This window comes from Mytilus trossulus, chromosome 4 (assembly GCF_036588685.1).
Source record: "Mytilus trossulus isolate FHL-02 chromosome 4, PNRI_Mtr1.1.1.hap1, whole genome shotgun sequence".
Classification (NCBI taxonomy): Eukaryota; Metazoa; Mollusca; class Bivalvia; order Mytilida; family Mytilidae; genus Mytilus; species Mytilus trossulus.
The window spans coordinates 85,637,292-85,661,863 of NC_086376.1; the positions used below are offsets into that span (position 1 = coordinate 85,637,292).

The 24,572-nt window shown below is 30.7% G+C and overlaps 1 protein-coding gene across 7 annotated transcripts in view; it reads right to left on the reverse strand.

Annotated features, from left to right (window-relative positions):
- Window positions 1–12,656: 12,656 nt before the first annotated feature.
- The window catches only part of LOC134716206 (uncharacterized), a 30,650-nt gene continuing 18,734 nt past the window's right edge, over window positions 12,657–24,572 (reverse strand). For all 7 annotated transcript variants that reach the window (XM_063579050.1, XM_063579046.1, XM_063579051.1 and 4 more), the window contains exons 4-5: window positions 19,227–19,311; window positions 12,657–18,692 (exon numbers count right to left, since the gene is read on the reverse strand). In XM_063579050.1, coding sequence (XP_063435120.1) covers window positions 18,022–18,692; window positions 19,227–19,311 — 756 coding nt within the window. In that variant the 3' untranslated portion in view covers window positions 12,657–18,021. The remainder of the gene's footprint in view (window positions 18,693–19,226; window positions 19,312–24,572) is intronic.

Genomic DNA, 24,572 nt, shown 5'->3' on the forward strand with positions numbered 1-24,572 from the left:
ACTGTGAACTTCTTATTGAACAATCAGCTGATAATGTGAACTTCTTATTGAACAATCAGCTGATACTGTGAACTTCTTATCGAACAATCAGCTGATACTGTGAACTTCTTATCGAACAATCAGCTGATACTGTGAACTTCTTATCGAACAATCAGCTGATACTGTGAACTTCTTATCGAACAATCAGCTGATACTGTGAACTTCTTATTGAACAATCAGCTGATACTGTGAACTTCTTATCGAACACTCTTATACTGTGTTCTTCTTTATGAACAATCTGATACTGATTACTTATTTTTGAACAATCTGATACTGAAAACTTCTTATCGAAAAATCTGATACTGTGTACTTCTTATAGAATCATTTGATACTGAAAACTTATTTTTGAACACTCTGATACTGAGTACTTGTTATCAAACATTCTGATACCGAGTACTTTATAGCGAACAATCTGATATTGAGTAATTTTTAGCAAACAATCTGATGCTGAACACTTATTATTAAACACTTTTATACTGAGTACTTGTATTTGACAATTAATTGTTACTGAACAATTTCGATACCTTACAATTTGTAATGGACACTTAACTTCTCTTCTGTCCGTCACATAGTAAAATAATTTTAAACAACTGACCAGTACTTAACATTTCTTTTTAGATCGAAAGTTATCATTTATATATTGTCATGTTAAAACATAGCTTATGTATGTCTTGATATCACATTATGTTTAGAAAGTTCAATTATTTTGACATTTAAAGGTAAAAAAGAGTATTAATTAAATGATGAATTTCATCATCATCTCCGACATAACAAAAAAGGTAAAACTAATTAAAAGGAAAGTCAACACTTATTATTAAACAATTTTATACTGAGTACTTGTATTGGACAATTAATTGTTACTGAACAATTTCGATACCTTACAATTTGTAATGGACATATAAATTATTTTGTCATACATCACAAGGGGTACAATCAAAATCACGTGATGGATATACACACACCGGAAGTAACAGTCGAGCAGACCGCTTGAAAGTTAAGTAGTCGTATTTACTTGTTTATATCAATTACATTTAATAAATAAGGTAGTGCACCGAATGTCGGATACTATCTAGTTTTGAAATACACAATAATCATTGCTGGAAAGCATGCAGTTAATGCTAACACTTCGACACAGTTCGAAAATTTCACCAGATAACTGTGTTGAAGTGTTTGCAATAACTGCAATCTTTCTAGCAAAAACAATTGTGTATTTTAAAACTACATACTATCCGACATTCGGTGTGTCAACTTATTAATCAAAATTTCATTGATATAAACAAGAAAAACTACTAACCTTTCAAGCGGCGAGTTTGACTGTAACTTCCGGTGTGTGTATATCCATCACGTGATTTTGATTGTACCCCTTGCATCAGGCATGTATGACAAAATAATTAATCAAACATAAATATGTCAGAAACTCAACAATGAAAACCACTTAACAACATACTCCTCAGTTGAGACAGCCACATACAGAAATTGAAGGTTATCCAGTAAACGATGGCTAAACCCTGAAACGATATAACACAAGAACAATTTATTTAAATATGTTGAAAATTATATAAAAGTAACTGATATGATTGTTACCTGAATTACATTTCTATCCCAAAGATTTATGTACTGAAAGTATTACATTTGTGGTTATAAAGAAATAATAAAATTGGTTGTAAAATAAATGTTAACCTAGTCTCCTTTTTATTTTTGACATATTTGAATTATTTTTCATTGTATTTCATTTTTCTGGAAATTTTCTTCTTAAATATTGTCGATTGTACCCAGTTTGTGACAGTTCTAACAATTTTCCCTTCATCGTTATTCAAACTTACTACGCTTATTAAAAATAAACAACTTTCAATGATAAGTAGTACTTCTGGGCATTATTCCTGCTAGATATCATGCAGATTGACCCAGAGTTTTTTTGGTTTTTAGTGTGAATCTCCTCTATGGAATCATTGCCGCCACCGTATTCGTAAATGACCAGATGTAAAGACCGTTTTTAACTTTTAACGGAAAATAAGTCAATCAAAATTTATAACTAGTGGCGACAACCGCAAATGAATGAACAAATTCTATAAGGAAAATTTCATATAGTACGATTGTAGAGGTACCAGTCTTGTATTACAACTCCAATTTCCGGTGCATGTCAAAACATGGAGGGAAAATAAATAGTGCATTTTTTCTGAATTTTTTTCTGAACTCAATTTTTTCTTTTTGATTATAGGTTTATGCTGAATTGAAACATATATATAGACTTTGAAAAAAATCTTGCATCTTTTGGGGATATCAATCCAGGAAAGTGGAAGGATATCATGTTTACTGGAAGTGGTGCGGCCTAGTAAAAATAGCAAACAGAAAGTAGAAAAAAAATGTTTTGACTTCAGGATTGCGTAACTTTTTATTTTTCGTGGCAACACCCTCTTTTTTTTCGATTAAATCACAATTTCACATTAGTACATACATGATATGAACATGATTTTTTTTTTCTATGTAGCATTTTTTATTTTTTTATTTTCAAAGATCAGCTGTTTAGCATGTAAGCCTATGGAGCAGTCAATTACAAGACTGTAACCTAGAGATTTATTACTCAAGTACAAGTAAAGCTTGAGTTATCTTTCGTTGCTTGTACGTTAAGTATGTGTATTGCAAGTAGATATACTAGTCTACTTCTAGGATAAAATATGTGGGTAAACAAATGTTGTGTCTAGTATCACAGATTTCTTATAAAATTTCGTCTCAATTCTATATATGAACTAGTACTGAGTATCTTATATCAGAGAAATATAACACAAAAGAATTATATACATGAAACAAAAGTAGTATCATATTTCGTAAAATTTTGAGGCTATTCCGAAACAAGATTCGAATTCATTTAAATGATGCAATTTTCTTACTAAATGACTCGTAAACAAGCTGGATAAAAATACGTACAATTTATATTTAATGACGAAAAATATTATATTATATGAGGTAATAGTCTAAAAGTAAATTACTTTAAATTTTGATTTACAGAAAACAACATTTATAAAAAATTGAAAATATTTATTTGACTAAATTATTACTGTTTGTTAAAGAGTATGTAATTACATTTATCAAATAAGCTTGGGACATTTATTATTTTAACATATGGTGCACTCCAACGCCTGTTCTGTCAATATCAGAAGTGCTTTTTCAAATTGTCCAACAACAAGCCTCTTGTTAACCATAATTTATCGATATAAGTTATTGCAATAAATATAGGGTTTGCAATTAAATGGATAGAATTAGTAATGAAATATACTATACTAGAAGTTACTAGTATTTTAACTAATAAGTAAAATTAAAAAATACAGAACTGCAAGGAAATTTCAAAAAGTCCCTTTTTAAGTGGCAAAATCAAAAACTCAAACACATTAAACAAATTGAAAACAACTGTCATCTTCCTGCCTTGGTACAGGCATTTCCGTATGTAGAACATAACCCTTGGTTAAAAGCTCGACAACCATTTCACCTGTATATACATCATATTAAAAACAAAAAGATATACATTGTAATAGGTAATAGGACAGAAATTGCAAACAATATATGACCCGAAAACTAAACAAACAGAAGTAATAATGGCAGTCATAGATAGTAAAGAACATCACAGGGTATAACATTAATAGTAATGACAAATATTAGATGGTTCAGAAACTGAAGGGACATACAAAAGTAATGGCAAATATCGTATGGTCGAGAAACTGAAGAAAATTAAAGGCATACAAAAATAATGGCAAAACATCGTATGGTCATGAAACTAAAAGGACATACAATGGTCAAGAAATTGAGGGGACATACAACAGTCTTGGCAAACATTATATGATCAAGCAACTAAAAGGACATAATATAGTAATGGCAAATATTATATTGTACAAAAACTGAAAGAGCAAAAAAAGTTATGACAAACATTTATATATGGTCGAGGAATTGAAGGACATAAAAAAATGGCAACGATCGTATAGTCCAGACACCGAAGGGAAATACTTTAGTCTTGCAAACATTGTATTGTCAAGAAACTGAACGGACGTGAAATGATAACGGCAACCATTATAGTCTAGAAACTTTAGAGACATGGAAAATAATGGCAAATCATTATAAAGACCGAAAACTGATTGACTTTAAAGAGTAATGGCAAATATCATATAGTATAGAAACTAAAGAGACATAAAAAAGAAATGGCAAAAGATCGTTTGGTCCAGAAACTGATATCATTATACTGCCAATTAACTGAAGGGACGTACATTAGTTTTAGCAAACATTGTATGGTCCAGAAACCAAAAAGGGACAAAAGAAAGTAATGGCAAACATTATATGGTGCAGAAACTGGAGGGACATACAAAAGTAATGGCAAATATAATATGGTCCAGAAACTGATCGGACATAAAAAAAAAGTTATGACAAAAGATTGTATGGTCGAGAAACTGAAAGGATATAAAATATTAATGACAAAACTTAATATAGTCTATAAACTGAAAGGACCTTAAATGCTAAGGCAAATATCATAAATTCCAGAAACCTAATTAAGGTGTGACCGAGGCTTTAGGAACATACATTAGTAATGGCAAAATATCGTATGGTCCAAAAACTAAAGGGTTCTAAAATATTAATGGGAAGTATTATATTGACAGAAAATAAAAGGGAGATAGCTTAGTATTAGCAAACATTATATGATCCTTATACAACAATATTTGATCTGGTAGAAAGAAAAGCACATAAGATATTGCAAAAATGTGATAAATTGCTAACTAAATGAACTGTAAATTTGTTTTGAGAAATATAGTTATCAAAGGTAGCAGGATTATAGTTTAATACGCCAGACGCGCGTTTCGTCTACATAAGACTCATCAGTGACGCTCATATCAAAACAGTTTAAAAGCCAAACAAGTACAAAGTTGGAGAGCATAAAGGACTCAAAATTTTAAAAAAATGTGTGCCAAATATGGTAAAGGTAATTACTTCTGGGAGAAGAACATCCTTAGTTTTTCGAAAAATTCAAAGTTTTGCAAACAGGAAAGGAGTAGGTTCAGTAAGACCTCTTTTTAACCCCAAAATATAGCAGGTTTACAAAATTTTGATAATGTAATCATGAAGCTATTTATTGGAAAGTAGAATGATTCTGCTACATAAATATGGGCTGTTTTTGACAATACAATGCACATTTATCGGGTACTAGCATCATAAAGTCATGCTAAATTACTGAAATCTTCACAAAATAAGCATTTTAGTTAAATTTAAGACGGCTTCTGTCTAAAATGAAAGTGGCCGCAATCGTGTTCATACATTATATTGAAATGCAAGTTGTAAAAATTTGACGATAATACATAATATATATAAAGGTTGAGGGTGAACACGGATGCGGCCACTAATATCTTTGACAAAAAAACATCTGAAAAGTGATAGATTTTTCATATTTAAGCTTGAATCTGAGCGTTTTTAATGACTTAATCAGTTAAAATCTTTCACCAAAACTAATTAAATCAATTGATATAGACACTTAAGTGTTTTAAAAGTGTCTAAAATAGTTCGTCAAATGAACTTGAAAATTGAGGCCAAATCGGCCCTTACCGGATCTTCTCCTTTATTAGAATTACCATATAATTGATATTCAAGTCAACACGTCAACACGTCAACACGGACGCGTTGACTACTGGACTGGTGATACCCTCGGGGACGAAACATCTACCAGCGGTGGCATCGACCCAGTGGTGTAAAATATTTATCAAAGGTACCAGGATTAAAATTTAATACGCCAGACGCGCATTTCGTCTACATAAGACTCATCAGTGACGAAAAAAAAAAAATAATTTAAAAAATACGTACGTTATATTTTTTACGACGAACAATACAATATTTTATGACGTTAGAGTAAAACATAATTTACTTAAAATTTTCATTTTGAGAAAACAACATTAATTTAAGTAAAAAAACAAAATATTTCTGTATGAATAATTACTTTGTTAAAGAGTATGTAATAATACAAATGTCAAACTAGCTTGAGGACTATAATAATCAATATTTGTCGCATACTAACGCCTGCTTTATCAATATCTGACGCTACAGAATGCCCAAAGTAATCGAAACAGGGATTGCCTCTAGTTTAGAATACTTTGTCGATATATGTTATTGCAATGAAAATATGGTCTACAAATTAAATGAATACAATTAGTAGTGAAAAATATATACTAATATAACAAGAGTGCACAAGCTGAAATGTCTCGCCTTCTTTACTAATCATTGATATTATGTTGATAGTCCTAATAAAAAGCTTTATTGCAACTGTCACATAATTAACATTTACCAAGAAAATTAAGTATTGTCCAATGAACCATAAAAATGAGGTCAACGTCAGATGAACCATGCCAGGCAGGCATGTACATCTAACAATTCTTCCATACAACAAATATAATTGACCTATTGCTTATAGTTTAAGGAAAACAGATCAAAACACAAAATCTTAACACTGATCACTGAACCATGAAAATGAGGTCAAGGTCAGATGAAACATGCAGGCTAGACATGTACTCCTAACATACATTCCATAAACCAAATATAGTAGACAAATGCATACAGTATAAGAAAACCGACCAAAACACAAAATCATATAACCACTGAACCATGAAAATGAGGTGACACCTGCCAATTGGACATGTACACCTTACAGTCCTTCCATACACTGAATCTACTAGACCTATTGCTTATAGGTACTGAGATATGGACTTGACGACCAAAACTTAACCTTGTTCACTAATCCATGAAATGAGGTCGAGGTCAAGTGACAACTGTCTGACGGGCATGAGGACCTTGCAAGGTACACACATACCAAATATAGTTATCCTATTACTTATAATAAGAGATGATATAACATTACAAATTTTTTTAACTTTTTCTTCAAGTAGTCACTAAACCATGAAAATGAGGTCAAGGGCAATGGACACATGACTGACGGAAACTTGTTAACATGAGGCATTCATATACAAAGTATGAAGCATTCAGGTCTTCCACCTTCTAAATATAAAGCTTTTAAAGAAGTAAGCTAACGCCGCCGGGTCACTATCCCTGTGTCGAGATTTCTACAACACAAGTCGCAGGCTCGACAGAAACTAGTATAACAGTAAGAAGTAAAATAACAAAAATACCGAACTCCGTGGAAAATTCAAAAAGTCCATCATAAAATGGAAAAAAAAATGAAGACAAAAAAACATCAAACGAATGGAAAACAATTGTCATATGCCTGACTTGGTACAGGCATTTCCTTGTGTAGATAATAGTGGATTAAACCTGTTAAAGTTAAAGGTAGATAAACATCTCACTTTTGTATGCACCTCAAATCAACATCAATGTGTAAACCAAACAATGTATGATCCGAAAACTAAACGGACAGAAACAGTAATGGCAAACATATGGTCCAGAACCTTACAGGGCATTGCATAATAATGTCAAAAAATATAGGGTCCAGAAACTGAAAGAACATACAATAGTAATGACAAAAGATTATATGGTTAACAAACGGAAGAGACTTGCAAAATTTAATTGCAAACATTATATGATTCAGAACCTGAAGGGACATAAAATAGTATTGGCAAACATTAAGTGTTCTAGAAATTGAAGGTACATAAAATAGTAATGACAAACATTATAATGTCCTGATACTGAACGGACATAAAATAGTAATGGCTAACATTATATAGTCAAGAATCTGGATGACATAAAAGGGGAAAGGCAACCATTATATAGTCCCGAAACTGAAAGGACATAACATAGCAATGACAAAATTATTTGGACCAGAAGCTGAATGGACACACAATAGTAATGACCACGATTACGTTGTCCAGAAACTGAAAGGAACTCATATATTAATAGCAAACATTATTTAGTCCAGAAACTGAAGGGACATACAATAGTAATGACAAACATTATAAGGTACAGAAAATGGAGAGACATTTTATAGCAATGACAAACATTATTTAGTTCAGAAACTGAAGGGACATACAATAGTAATGACAAACATTATAAGGTACAGAAACTGGAGGGACATTCAATAGTAATGACAAACATTATAAGGTCCAGAAACTGGAGGGACATTCAATAGTAATGGCAAACATTATTTAGTCCAGAAACTGAAGGGACATACAAAAGTAATGACAAACATTATAAGGTCCAGAAAATGGAGGGACATTCAATAGTAATGGCAAACATTATTTAGTCCAGAAACTGAAGGGACATACAAAAGTAATGACAAACATTATAAGGTCCAGAAACTGGAGGGACATTCAATAGTAATGGCAAACATTATTTAGTCCAGAAACTGAAGGGACATACAAAAGTAATGACAAACATTATAAGGTCCAGAAACTGAAGGGACATACAATAGTAATGACAAACATTATAAGGTCCAGAAACTGAAGGGACATACAATAGTAATGACAAACATTAAAAGGTCCAGAAACTGAAGGGACATTTTATAGCAATGACAAACATTATAAGGTCCTGATACTGGAGGGACATTCAATAGTAATGACAAACATTATAAGGTCCAGAAACTGGAGGGACATTCAATAGTAATGACAAACATTATAAGGTCCAGAAACTGGAGGGACATTCAATAGTAATGGCAAACATTATTTAGTCCAGAAACTGAAGGGACATACAAAAGTAATGACAAACATTATAAGGTCCAGAAAATGGAGGGACATTCAATAGTAATGGCAAACATTATTTAGTCCAGAAACTGAAGGGACATACAAAAGTAATGACAAACATTATAAGGTCCAGAAACTGGAGGGACATTCAATAGTAATGGCAAACATTATTTAGTCCAGAAACTGAAGGGACATACAAAAGTAATGACAAACATTATAAGGTCCAGAAACTGAAGGGACATACAATAGTAATGACAAACATTATAAGGTCCAGAAACTGAAGGGACATACAATAGTAAAGACAAACATTAAAAGGTCCAGAAACTGAAGGGACATTTTATAGCAATGACAAACATTATAAGGTCCTGATACTGGAGGGACATTCAATAGTAATGACAAACATTATAAGGTCCAGAAACTGGAGGAACATTTTATAGCAATGACAAACATTATAAGGTCCTGATACTGGAGGGACATTCAATAGCAATGACACACATTATAAGTCCAGAAGCTGGAGGGACATACAATAGCAATTGCAAATATGTCATGGTGCAGTCACTAAAGGGACATATAATGGTAAAGACAAACTTAATATCGTCCACATCATCTGAATCTGATACAACATTACTTGATATTGTAAAATGAGAAAAAGAGATATTGCATAAATGTGGTAATTTCATTATACTTTAATGAATTGTTATTAAAAGCTGAGAAAAAGTTATTTTCTTTTAAAAAAATACGCACAATATATATTTAATGACGAACAACTTTGCATTTTATGACGCTAGAATAAAACATAAATTACTTTAAATTTTAATTTAAGAGAAAACAACATTCATAAAAAATTAAATATTTCTGTTTAAATAATTACTTTAAATAATATGTAACAATACAATTGGCTTGAGGACATTTATTAATAATACTTTGCGCATTACATCGTCTCTTTTATCATAATCTGAAATGTGTTTCAAAATTTCCAAATTAATCAGAAGGGATTTGCCTTTTGTTAACCATACTTGTCGGTATTGCAATGAATACTAGTATATGGTTTCAAATTAAAAGCATAGAATAAAAAGTGAAATTTATATTAATATTTATTAAAGAGATAAAAAAAGTAAAAAGTAAAATAACAAAAAATACCGACTTCCAGTGACAATTCAAAACAGAAAATTCCCTTACTAAATGGCAAAATCAAAAGATCAAACACATCAATCGGATGGAAAACAACTGTCATATTCCTGTATTGGTACAGATATTTCCTTATGTTGAAAATGTTGGATTAAACCTGGTTTTATATATACATGTAGCTAACGCTCTTATTCATATGACAGTCGCATACAACGCATAACATTGACAACAATGTGTAAAACAAAAAAAGAGACATAATAGGTAGAGGGACAGAATGGCAAACAGTAAATGATAAAATAAACCTGAACGGACAGACATAGTAATTATAAAACATTATTTAGTCCAGAAACTGAAGGGATATACCTTTGTCATTACAAAACATTATATGGTCCTGAAAATATAGGGACATAACATAGTAATGGCAAAATATTATTTGGTCCAGAAACTGTAGGGACAAACATAGCAATAGGAAAACTTTAATAGTATTTGGTCCAGGAACTATAGACATTACATTGTGATGGTAAATATCATATGGTCCAGAGAGTGACAGGAAATAATATAGCAATTGCAATCATTATATAGTCTAAACACTGAAGGACGTGCCTCGGTATTAATGACAAAACATTAAAATATCATATTGTCCAGAAAATATAGGGACATAACACAGTGATGGTAATCATAACATATTCTAGATTACCTCAGCCGTATTTGGCACAACTTTTTGGAATTTTGGATCCTCATTACTCTTCAACTTTGAACTTGATTGGCTTTATGAATATTTTCATATGAGCGTAACTGATGAGTCTTATGAAGACGAAACGCGCGTCTGGCGTACTATATTATAATCCTTGTACCTTTGATAACTAATAACTAGAAACTGAAGAAAGATAGTACAACAATGACAATCTAAATTTGGTTCGGAACTGGAGGGATATATAAAAGTAATGGCAGATATTGTATTGTCCAGAAGCTGAATGGACATTATATAATAATTGCAAAGATCATATGATCCAAAAATTGCACGGACGTAAAATAAAAATGGCATACATTTTGTAGTCCAGTATCTGAAATAGCTAAGCCAAACAGTAGAATCTACAGTTGATGTCTGTCATATTTGTTTCTTCTTTAATTGTTTTCTTGTAAATATGGGCCTCAGTCTTTTAACGTTGGAACCTTTTCACATTTGTCATGTTTTGGTCTTTTTAAAATGACTATACCGTTTGGGTTTTCCTCATTGTCCGAGACCGTTTGGTTGTTTTATTTCTGGTTGATAGTTTTCTCGTTGGTAGTCCTACCACATATGTTTTTATCAATTATATCATCTCTCACTTTGTTATATAGATTGCAGGGTTAATTGCTCGTGCTGTATGTATACTGCAGAATGTGTCCTTTTGCTGGTGGTTTAGGTCTCTATATTTTAAAATAATCAGGGTTTTTTTTAATTGTAAGAGACCTGCCATGTTTTATCACGCTCTTGGGTTAGGGGGTAACAAGTTTGACCCCGCAATACACTTTTTATGTTTGTTTCAAGTAAGGAGCATGTACTTCAGTGTTCGTCATCATTTTTTTCCATCATTGGTTTATAATAAATTAAGGACATTCGTTTTCTCGTTTGAATTTTTCACATTTTTCATGTTAGAGCATTTATAAAATTGTACTTGATTTGCATATGATGAAGACATAATCTTTCAATCTGTTTAATTGAGGTCTGGCATATCAGTAACTGCTAGTAGTCTTTTGATAATTTATGTATCATTGTCATTTTGCTTAGTTTCATTTGTTACCTATTTTGACTTCTTTTAAAAGAGGGACGAAAGATACCAGAGGGACGGTCAAACTCATAAATCGAAAATAAACTGACTATGCCATGGCTAAAAATGATGAGGACAAACAGACAAAACTGAATTTTACTGTGCGTAAAGATACACATTTCTTTATTCTACATTGGCTAAAGGTAAAGGGGAGGGTTGAGATCTCACAACACATGTTTAACCCTGTCGCATGTTTGAGTCTGTCCCAAATCAGGAGCCTCTGACCTTTGTTAGTCTTGTATATATGTTTTTTTTAAATTTCAAAATATTTTCATTTAAATGTTTTGGAATTTAGTGTGACATCCGTTTTCACTGAACTAGTACACAATTTTATTTAAGAGCCAGCTGAGTACCATCACCAGATGTGAGATTTTCCACTGCATTGAAGACCCATTGGTGCCCTTTGGCTGTTGTCTACTCTATGGTCGGGTTGTTTTGACATATTCCCCAATTTCCATTCTTAATTCAATTTTATAGAGCATGGGTCTTTCTATATGGTTGGATAGTATTGCTTAAAACATCCAGTTGTTTATTTGAACTGTGTTGGAAAGTGTTGGAAAGTTGTCTCATTGGCAATCCTACTACATCTCCTTAATTTCATAAATTGTCCAGAAACTGTAAGGAAATAAAATATGAATGGCATTGTTTGATAAAAAAATTGAAGAGATAAAATTGTAATGGCAACCAATACACTTCCAAGAAACTATATGGGATAGATAATACAAACTGGCATACAATGCATGGTTCACAAACTGACAGGACATAACATAGTTGTAGTGTTCGTTCCGGCTGTAGTGAAGATATCAGTTTTTTTTTTGTACACAACAATTATTTTCTAGTAAGTTATAGAAGAAGATATAGATGCTGTTTTTAAAACATGGTGGATATTTTATTGCTGTTCATTTCTAGTATGAAGGTTTAATCAAATTTTTCACAGTGAAAGTCTGTGAAATGCATTTCATGTGTGTCTAAACAAACACCAACTAGATTTTCATGGTAAAAACCAATCTAATTAACAAATCTAAAATACTTTGATGAACTTTAATATCATTAAACATGTTAAAGCTACATGATAAAACTTCTGTATAAAATGAACAATGGAGTAAACAAAAATATACTGAAATTCACATGTGTGTGGACATCATCTGAGTCCTATACACCAATATATGATATGGTATAATGAAAAAAAGACAAAGGTTATTGCATAAATGAGAACATGTCCTTACTAAATGATTAGAAAAATAAAAAGCTGAGGAAAAATAATATGAAATGTTTTTTTTTCATAAATGCGAACAATGCTACATTTTATGAAGTTAGGAGTCAATATAATGAATGACTTTAAATTTTCTTTTACAGAAAACAACATTTATAATAAATATAATATTTCTGTATAAATTATTACTGTTTGTTAGAGAGTATGTAATTATACAGTTGTCAAATTAGCTTGAGGACACTTAAGGGAAATCCCTGAATTATTAATATTTTTGACAGCAGTATATTAACCACCTAATTACGAAGTCTCAATTATGACACTTTCTATATCTACTACGTCAGGTTTAAAAAATAGATATTTATGAAGGACAAAACAGGTAATATAAATGACTGATATGTTTCTGTAACCTTTTGCTATAGTGTATGACCTTAACAAGAGCACCGATTTGACACAATTGCTTTGCATACATATGATATATAAATCTAATAGTTTATAGATCTTACCGAATAAACTTGTTACATAAATAATATTTTTTTAATATAATAATCATCCTTTCACCTTTGAATTGATCTGATTAATGCATCAATGAAAATTTTACATGTGAGCTTAGATTTGATTCAAGGAAATAGAAAAGTATAACCAAACATGTTTTTATGAAAACCCTGTCCCTGTCCCTTTCATTATCTTTGAATGACACAATTTATCTATTTAAGGATACCGATTCCTTTAATGTGTGCATTTGCAGAAATTTGTTTCATTAGTACTTATCTATTTAGAAAGAAAATTTATGCTTTGATTTTCAATATCTAATTAAAGTTGACTTTTTGAATCATTCAGCTGGCTTATTTTAGATCTAGAACAAATGACATAATAATTAAAATTGTTTTAATGGTTTTAAATATAGTAATTACATTGTTAACATATATTGTGCATAAATGTGCACAAGATGCATCCTATAAACCTTTTGACCTATGTCTTATTAACAAAATACATCATAAATTTCATGCTGAATTGAAATAACTAATTACTCATTTTGAACATGACATACATGTAGGGTGACAGAAACAATGTGACACTGTTGTCAAGGCACTATAAATGAATTAAATCCCCAAAAACCACAGGAAGTAAAACATACATAAATACTCGTTAATGAATGCAATACTTATGTAGAATGAAACATGTGTCTGCATAAAATGTTATAAGTTCGGTGCTATAATACATATTAACAGAAAATGTGGTGTGTGTAAGAATTTTATTGCGAAGGCAAAATAAAATAATATGTGTGTTTCCTATTACATCTTTGAATACAGTATGTAGGTTAGGATTAATTTTACTTTTTTTTTACATTGAGTCTTTGGGAGAGGAATTCTGACTTTAATCATGCTTATTGAAAAATGCATTAAAAATTATAATATAGGCTATTTCTATGCTTAAAATATAGGGTAGATAAGGAAATGGGAAACACACATATTTTTTATTTGGCCTAAGTGTTGTACAAATCTATGGTAAATATGGGACTATTAAATATTTACATAATTTTAATTAAGGGCTACATCTGACATAGCATGGCATGACGAAAGCATGTCAATAAGGAGAAGTTCAACCAGTGTAATTATAACAGCAAGTGAAGGTGCTTGCCAAATTAATAATTGGACCATTTTTTAAGGGCATTAGCCAGTAGTACTCTGTAACTGTAACAGCTAACACAATTCTCATTGGTAATGCAAGCAGAGTTTTCAAAAGTGCCCATGTAAATCAAGAGTTAAATCTTAAGGTGTTTTAGGATTTTTTCCAATTTGAGTTTATTAGTTGGTTATGTTTTATGCAAAAAAAAATTTCGTTCAGATTTTTCAACTAAAACAAAAGATTTAACATGGAAATCATCATGCCTATATAAGGATAAGATTATAATAATGTTACCAATGTCATATCATAATATGCAGAAAAAATATGGGGTCATACAAAAATGGGACTAAATATAAATCATGAAAATGTTTAAGAAAATAAATAACAAATATTTATCCACCAATGATTACACTGGAGTACCACAAAACACATACAACTTTAAATACAATTAACTATGAAACTAACTTTTTGGTTGTAATTATCTAATTTTGCATTGAAATTTGTGTTAAATACCATAAACGTGTCTCCTCTTGGTAATTATGCCAGTAAATTTTAATGTTGGTGTGAGTGAGAGTTTTTCTCTTTCAATTTAAGCAATTTCTAATACTGATAAGGCAAACTATATGTTTATATAATTATTTATTGAACAAAATCTTGATTAAAATATACTTTGCTTTTGTTAGACTAGCTAACATTGAAACACATTTTATTTCCAAAAAAATTCACATGCTTGAAATGTCAATATTGAAAAATGAAGGTACATATAAGAAAAGTTCAAACATTACATACAATATATTTATAAAGACAATGAAAATTCATTTCTTAAAAGAAATAAAATTATCCCAACATTTTTTTATTTACATTTGTAAAACACTATTGCACACTTCTAAAACTCATATACAACCTTAATCATATAAACGAAGTCAAGAATTAATTACAGTATGATCTTGAAAATGAAAAATTGAGTTAATTGTAATGAATGTATTAAACAACCAACATCTTAGCAGTTCATTTCAAAATACTACTTTATGTTTTCTTTTAATGGAAAAATGTTTGAAAAGTTTTGGTTGAATTATTTATTGATAGAGATGTACTATTTTCTCCCAATTTCAATGTCAAAAATAATCTGAATATGCAATTATCATTATCAATAGTTCAGAACCAAAACTTTCAAACTTCTGAAATTTAACAGAAAAAAAAAATCCACAAAGCTTTGGAAAATAACCAACCAAAAGTATAAATAGATTCCATATTCCTTTCAAATTTCTTATCCCACAGCAATTGAAAGTTCTTCCTATCAAAACTTCTTTTGCCAAATGCTACAAATTTGTCTAATAAATGTCAAAACTTTAGAATTTACATATATGATATAAAGATATGAACTTGACAACCTTGTCATTTCAGATTATGCCCTCTACATACCAACTATCATAATTATAATGAAACTGATTGTATTGTATAATCGTCTATTTGTTGTGGTCAGCCATATTTAGAAGTTAATTTAGTGAAACTGATTGTATTGTATTGCCTATTGTCCATTTGTTGTGGTCACCCATATTTAGAAGTTGTTTACATGAATTAAATCGGGTCCAGATGTTGTAACGTACAAGTTGAAAGTTCAATACACTTAATCAAAGATATCAAGTTCACCTTATTAACAATAACTTTTTCCAAATCGAAATATAAACTGTGTTATCAATAATTTGTTTGAATTTTGTTTATTTTGTCAAAATGAATAGATAAAATGGATAGAACTTGTGCCAATAAAAATACGAACAGATAGTGATAAAGTATCTTAGTTCTACCTTATATATAACCTAGTACATAAGTCATAACTATTGATATTTTCATTTTACTGTAAAAACCATCACATAACTATCATGTGACTATTTAGTAGGTGAATTCAATTTTTTTAGTTCAAAATCCTTCACTGGCAATGTTCCCTTAGATTAAAAATTTGCTGAGTTTCTAATTTACATATACTCCTATTTCAAATAACAAAAACATTTATTTGAGCTTGTCAATTTTGGCGGGTTGAAAATCTAGAATTAAAATTATCTAGAGAAACAACCTCAATTGAAATAATATTCATGTTGTACAACAAGTTATCACTGACTTACAAAAACTGCAGCGTGAGAAATCACATGGACTTCAATGACAAACTTATTCATAAAAGAGATTTTGAAAGAATAAACCTATCTGAGCGAAATGCGAAACACTTGGCGAAACATGATAAATCTATTCTCTCATTTACATATATATTCTTTAAAACTAAGAATACAATATACATTTACAAACTTATACAAATACTGTGTAAGTTGAGATTCAATATTAAAACATTACTCTATCTATACATGTAATTTGGATTATCATTTTTTCACAATTTCAAACCAAATACTTTGTAGAATAATACAATCATGTACATTTTTATGAATTTTCTATGAATATTACCCTCCAACTGAAATGGACCCCTGAATATCCATATTGTGAATATTATTTTCGAAAATGAGAAATGACCGTCTAAAAACCCCATTTAACATGTTAAAAGAACAATTTCTTAATATTTTTCAAGCGTCAAAAAGTATTGCCAATATGAATGTAAGTAGACATAGGGTTAACATCAATGAGACAGCAACCCGAAATACAAAGAAAAACAACAAATAAAAGACAATCATGTCGGATGTTACAGAGGATTTAAAACAAAATCACAAAATGCAATTGCATGTCAACGAAATGGCTATTCATATAACATTACTTTGACATAAAATATAGAAACTTTTAACATAATAAAGTGAGGTATTTCTATTGCATCATATAACAGTAGTCTAAACAATCACAACACACTTAGTTAGAATACATCCTCATTTAGTGATACAATGTATTGATAAAATACTGATATAGATGTCATTAGTAAATGGTGATCTTTCAGCATGTGACTGATTAGTTACAAAGTTATATTAAACTAGGTGTACAGTATTTCAAACAACTTAAAAAATAGCATTTTTAGAATATGAAATTGTCAAAACAAAATTATTCTAAAATAGATGTTATTAAAACTAAATCATGACAATATCATACAAATGTGTGAAGCTTTTTTGTACAATGTGGTACCAAGTATCTGAATGTTGATGTTGTCATAACATATTTCATAGAGGCAGACGTATAAAAAGTTGTTTAAACAATGCCAGTTCTTGTCAATTTAATTCATCTTTGTCTTAAAGGCAATCACATCAATCCTTATGTGCTTAAACACATCTTAACATATAATACTGGTTTCATTAACTTATATTACATTTATACATGTCATATATCCCAATTGAAGTCTATGTATATATAAAATATATTTTTGTGTGCGAAAAATCCCTTTAATAGGACCATCTATTACCATTGCTTCATTGTAAAACTAAGCATCATTGGTCAACCTTTGTCAGTTTATTAACTGGAATTGTTACACGGGACTGTTGTTAATGTGCAATACACTAAACAAAGGTTGTGTATTAAATGCACATAATGAGAAGAACTCCATGAAATGAGCTGGAACATTGAGCCGTCATTAATCAATCATTGATTCAATATTACTGTATGATGCTGTTCGTGAAAATGAGTAACCTGTGAAATCTTCCACAAAACCTGACGTTGTAATATCACCTTCGCTACCACGATGGTCCTTATTGCTACATTTCTTGAGACTTTTTCTTGAACCTCTGTTATCGTTCTTGATATAACCTTGGAATGTGTCACCATAGCTACTAGCACTATTAATTCTGCGTAATGTTGGTTTTTCTACCAATCTCTCATGGTCTAGTTTCTGAATCTCATCAAGTCTTGCTGCGATATCACAATATAATGTCAAACCATGTGATCTGAGGAATTCTGGGATAGTTCTCAAACAACTGTCTATTGGATTACATGGCTTCTGTTTTAATGATTCATCAGAATAGCCTTCATCTGTATGGTCCAAATCCAAATCAACCTCAGATAATGGGGATGACATTTCTTTTTTCCATGGAAGAATTTCATTACTGAAGCGGACCAAGAATTTTCCACACAATCCAATACATATGTCTTGTAAAGCCGTGTCGTGACCTGGTTTGAAGAAATACTGATGTCCTGTACTGTTTAATATGATATGATTGATGTCCAGAAAGTCTCGTGAATTCCACTTGATTCTTTGTCCCCATGTCTCTCCACTCTCATAGTAGTGGATCTTGAAGTCAAACTTATCTGTCAAAACATAAAGGAAAACATTAGCATTTCAAAAAGCCTGCATGTTCTGTTGTCTGTTGCAAAGCATTATTATCCAGATTTGGACCAAAATAAAATCCCAACAAATTAGTTATTTATGTACTTGCTATATTTTCCCTTTGCAAAATATATTCTTGCTTTTGACATGTATGATAGTTGTAAGCTCATATATAATTCATGTATTCAATTCTGGTTTCAATATTTTTTCGCCTGTTAAGTAAAAATCAGGTTCACAGCCTTCCCAACCTTTTAAAGAACTGATTTACCTCAATCTATTAAAGATTTAAGTTTTGAACATCACCACTATAAAATTAGCAAATGCTGTTTGATGCCAATATAAATGTGACAACTAAATGCATGTATTCACCAAAATATTAACTCAATCCATAAAAATTGGTTTCAACACAAATAAATGAATCCACAGTATGCCAACGACGATCATGAGCATTAAGTCTAAAAATTGTTTTGGATAGGGTTCATTTTATATTATAGTACTATTAATGTGAATAATACCTGAGCTTCTCCATTTAGCTGAACACAAACAGTATGGTTTAGATCCACAAATTACAAGTAAGCCAAGTCTAAGATGTGGGGTTGTCTGAAAATAAAAGAAAAATCTATTCAATTCATTTCATTCATTTCATAGATTTCATCATTTATATATTTATACAAGGATTTATAACTAAAATAATTCCTTGATATACCTAATTGTCCACAAGGGAGACTACTATCATATCATATAAGTTCTAAATGAACCCAACTTCCCTTGAGCAAGACTATTAACACAGTAATTTTGAGATATAACTGTGAAATAAAAGAATTATAAACAATTTTCGTTGAATTCTCAATCATAAACAAATTTGATGAAGTTCTTACACTCATGCCTATATTGTGTAAAATTCTCATACTCATGAAAAAAAAGCTGATGAAATATACCATCAATAAAAGAACATGCCTTTCTTCCATTTGTCTTCATTTAAGGATAATAAATGCAATTCAAGACACATGTACTTTTGTCAGACTGCGCATTTAATAATGCACAAACACCCTTATAAATCAAGTCTAAATTTGGTCCAACGTCATATTCTTTATTGTATTCTCTCATGCTTAGACCTCCATGGACTATGCACTTTATTGTATTTACTCTTACTTAGACCCCCATGATTGGACTGCATGGACAATGCACCAAAGAACCAGCTTCTTGAATGACTTTTTAGTGTAGTCTTCACCAAGGCAAAAATTGGTACATGTATGTGTACGTACACCCCAAAAGTACAGCCAAAAATCATGATAATAGTATCATAAATTCTCTATTCTTCTTTTTTAGTTGTAAATAATCATCAAGTGCTTGATAAAATAAATTCAAATGTACTTTTCAATCCAAAAAGGCATAGATCATCTGCACTAAACAATTTCAATTTGAATGGATTTTAGTGAATTGGTGGATGAGATACATGTACTACCAGAGAAAGTTCAATGCCAACAAACTTAAAGTTCATCATCGTCATGAAATATTACAAATTAAGAAAACAACAATAAATTTATCAACATATTAAGAAGACAACAATTAATTTTTCAAGTTGTATTGTCCTGTTAAGAAAAACACTTCTATCAATTATTTGCTTTTTTGAAATTTATGATGGAAAATCTTGTACGTCAATAGCCTATCAATATCCTTGTACAAACAGTACGAAGGTCTCAGTAACTCAGTACGAAGGTCTCAGTTACTTAAGGTCTGATATTTAGGAAGACATACGAGACAAAGTTTGATGAACTTTAAGGATCTTCGTCATTGGTGTTTGACTTGTTTACACCAAAAATATTAAACTAAAAGTACTAAAAATTTACATTTTGGGCACAGCAATGTGTAAATCCATCACAGTTCGCACCCTTGTTTGTAAACACATCAGGAGGAATATATTGTGAGAAAGGGATAACATTTCACATTAAACTTCACTGCTAATTCATCCTTTATATTTAAATCAAAATATTGTGGGAACTTGATATGTTTGAGATGTTTTATCGTGTCTTACGCAACACATTTGAAGCTTAGCTTGATACAGGATCATTTCACTGTTATGCATTTCATAATATCACTTCAACCTTGATTTGTCTATCCTATTGTTATACTGAACTTCAAAGGAGGTCTACCCTAACATCACTGGTACTAGAACATATGAAATTAAAACTTTAATATTATTATGAATTGATAAACACAGCTTGCACATGCAAGAAACCATTAATTTCTCATAATCTTTTTGCCAAGGACATCATTTTATTGTTGACTGCTTATACTGAATACCAATTTATAATGGTGCAATGACCTCCCTAATCAAATAAAACACTATAAACAATTTTCTAACTTTCAATAGATATATTTTTTGCTGAAAACCTCGCAATGATTTAATACGCACATTCTGTACAGTATTAATATTACTATTAAACACCCATTTTACGCCTCTTCGACTTTGGTTCACATTTTTCTATTTAATACTTCTCAATACCAACACAATAGAAAGAGACCTATAATATTAAATACAGTAGACGACAGACTTGTAATTATATTCTGTATTGTAATTATAAAATAATATTGACGAGGTAAACTGAGCATACTTTTAAATCATCATTGACTGACCCTGGCTTTTTAGCACTAGTTGCAGTGACACTTCTACATACTTTGGACATACTGTCTCTAAAGTATATTATAAACTATTTATGGTAGTTGGTTGTTTGTTTATATGTTTTACCAGTTAATAATGCATACAGGTTTTCAGATATATTCAAAGGTATACATTATTGGTGACATCTTCCGATGAAGAAATAAGTTGCAGTTTCAATTTTCAGAAATTATATGTCTATTGAATAATTGGCTCAGGCAATCATTTTTTGGAGAAAAATAACAGTCAAAAATATTTCTATTTGCTAACTAAATATAAAGGTAACTTTCCCTTCAGACATTATAATTAATATCTAAGTAAATATGTCTCTTTAAAAAAGTTACAAATAGTTATTGTATGAGGATTATTTGTATGTTGCTATTAAAGGAAAGCTCTGGTCTAAATATATATACCTAACCCTCAAGGAAATGTTATAAGTATATTCAATTTATGTATGAACACTGATGATTTGTTGTTGTAACTGGCAATTACTAAACAGGATGTCAGAAATGTACATCTTATGTCAGTAAGATTTAAAACTTTTAATTTGTGGTCATATATGTATGAATGGGGATCAAAACTTCTTACCCTTACAAAAAGTTTTATTTCATATTCTAAAATAGAGTAAAGTCCAAAAATTAAGCTGTTCAATTGGCAACACAACAAGTTTTCTGCATTATGAAGACACTTTCAGACTTGTTTGATCTATCAAGGACCATAACTCCTCAATCTTAGATGGCAAAAATGAAATATCATCAATATCAACCTTGACCTTTAAATTTATTAGTAACAACATATTGAAATTTTGAAGCATTGACAGGTTACATCTTGTAGAAATGAAGGTTCATATCTGTTCTTGCATAGAAACAACAAATTAAGTGCCATTTTCCAATTTATCAAGGTCCATAACTCCTGAACAGCAAGTGAACATTGTCAATGAACTTTACCTCAAATTTTGTCATCAGCAAACAACATATCCAAAACTTTAAAAAAATTATTAGACAGCATTAAAAGTGCCATTTAAAAAAAAATTCAAGGAACATAACTCCTTCACAGTGAAAGTTTAAATATTCTAATAAATCAAATTAAACCTCATTTTGTCATCAGTATCAACAAATTAAATTAGAAAAGGTTTAGTTAATTGGTTCATTAGGGATTGCAAGGAAAACACAACTTGTATTTTACCCCTATCTTCTATTTATAGCCATGTTGCTATGTTGGTTGACAGACAGGGTTACTTGGCTGGACACTTTTTAAACACTGTATCCCTCTGATGATTGTGGTAAAATTTGGTAAAATTTTGCTTAGAAAAGTTCAGAGGGGGTCTGCTCCTGTTTATTGTTTTGTCAGATTCCCCTAACCCGCTTATTGTTATAATAACACTTATTATTTCACTTTGCTAACACAATACTTTGTTTCCCTTTTCATTCACAATAATTGACTTTCCTGAGTTATGCTTAAAAATTCAGCCAATCTGTGTCACGCTAAGAAACTAATAAGACCAACACTGAGCGTGATCAGGTGGGCTGATAACTACAATTCTACCTCCGAAACTGGAAAAATCCAGATAAAAATCATAAGACATGATGCCCTTAAGTTGTTTAAAATTTAAGGTGATTCACAAATGTTCAATCAGAAGTTTTTGATTTATAGTGTCAGAATGAAAGCTCTCTATAAATTAATTATCATTTAATATTTACATATAAAACCACCTTAGATTATCTAACTACAAAAAATGTAACATGTAAGACATGTACAAGTACCTTCCAGCAAACTAGTTATAACTGGCTCACTTCTTCATATTACATGTTCTTGATCTATCAATGATGTAGACTTGAAAATAGACTTGAAAATGCAAGCTCAGGGATTTTTTCTATTTTTAATATTGATACCATAATTGGACTATAAACTGACAGAAAACAATCAAGACGCCATTGGAATAATGACATAATATGATGTATGGCTTTACATGCTATTTGTACTAATTTAAACTTCATGACATTAGGTATCAATAAACAATACAAAGGTTTTTAATTACACAAGGAGTTCAACTTTGAATTGATTAATTGGTGAGTAGACATCCAATTTAGCAGCAAAGATAACACCCATAATCAGAATGATACCATACTATATACTAGAGCAACATGCTCAGCATTATTTTGTCATGTCCTAGCTATAGTTCCATAGTCCAAGCAAGTCCGAAATAAGGTATGAAAAGATATCAATGAGAGAATACAAAGGTATTCAAATACAAAAGGAGCTCAACTTTAGACTGATTAATTGGTGCATTAACATTCAGCAGCAAATATAACATGCATAATCAGAATGATACCATGCTTTATACTAGACCAACATGATCATCACTATTTTTTCATGCCCTTGCTATAGTTCCATAGTCAAAGCAAGTCCAAAATAAAGCTGTAAAATGACAGAGCAATCTGTATTTCATGAAACAGTATCAATGAAAGAATACATAGGTATCTAAATACAACGGGAGTTCAGCTTTGGACTGATTTATTGGTGCATAGAAATCCACATGATTCAGTAGAAAACATAACATGCATATGATCAGAATTATACCATGGCCATGGCTAATACACTATACCATCACGCTCAGTACCATTTTCTCCTTAACTTCCCTAGCTAGAAGGCCCAAGCAAGTAAAAATAAGGCTGTAAAATGTCAGTGCAATGACCTACATGTAGTAATTCCTAAGTTCATGGGCAGACACAACATCTCAAAAGATGAATTTCGATTTTGCACATTTGAATTTTATTCTTAATAGTCTTTTCCAAAAATATCCTAATATGGAGGGAAAAAGCAAAGAACTATTTTGCGTTTTTGATTTGACCTGACAGCCTATAAATTATTAAATCCATATCACGTACTATTTCCGTGACCATTTCAAACAAGGGATACAAAACTGTTATAGTCTAATAATAAATCTATCAATTGGTGTCAGACATAACTTTTATTAACCATAACCACAACAATGCATGTACATGCACATGGAACATGCATAGGTCTCTTGCAGAAAAAACTTGAGGAAATATGATATCATACATGTATCTGTTTCAAGGGCAACAAAGAACAAGTTTTTTATGGATGGGAGTTTTAAACGACCTTGATTGGCTATATATATAATATATATGTTCAGCACTCACACAGTCGTTCTCCACAAGAGAACAAGTCTTCTATTCAC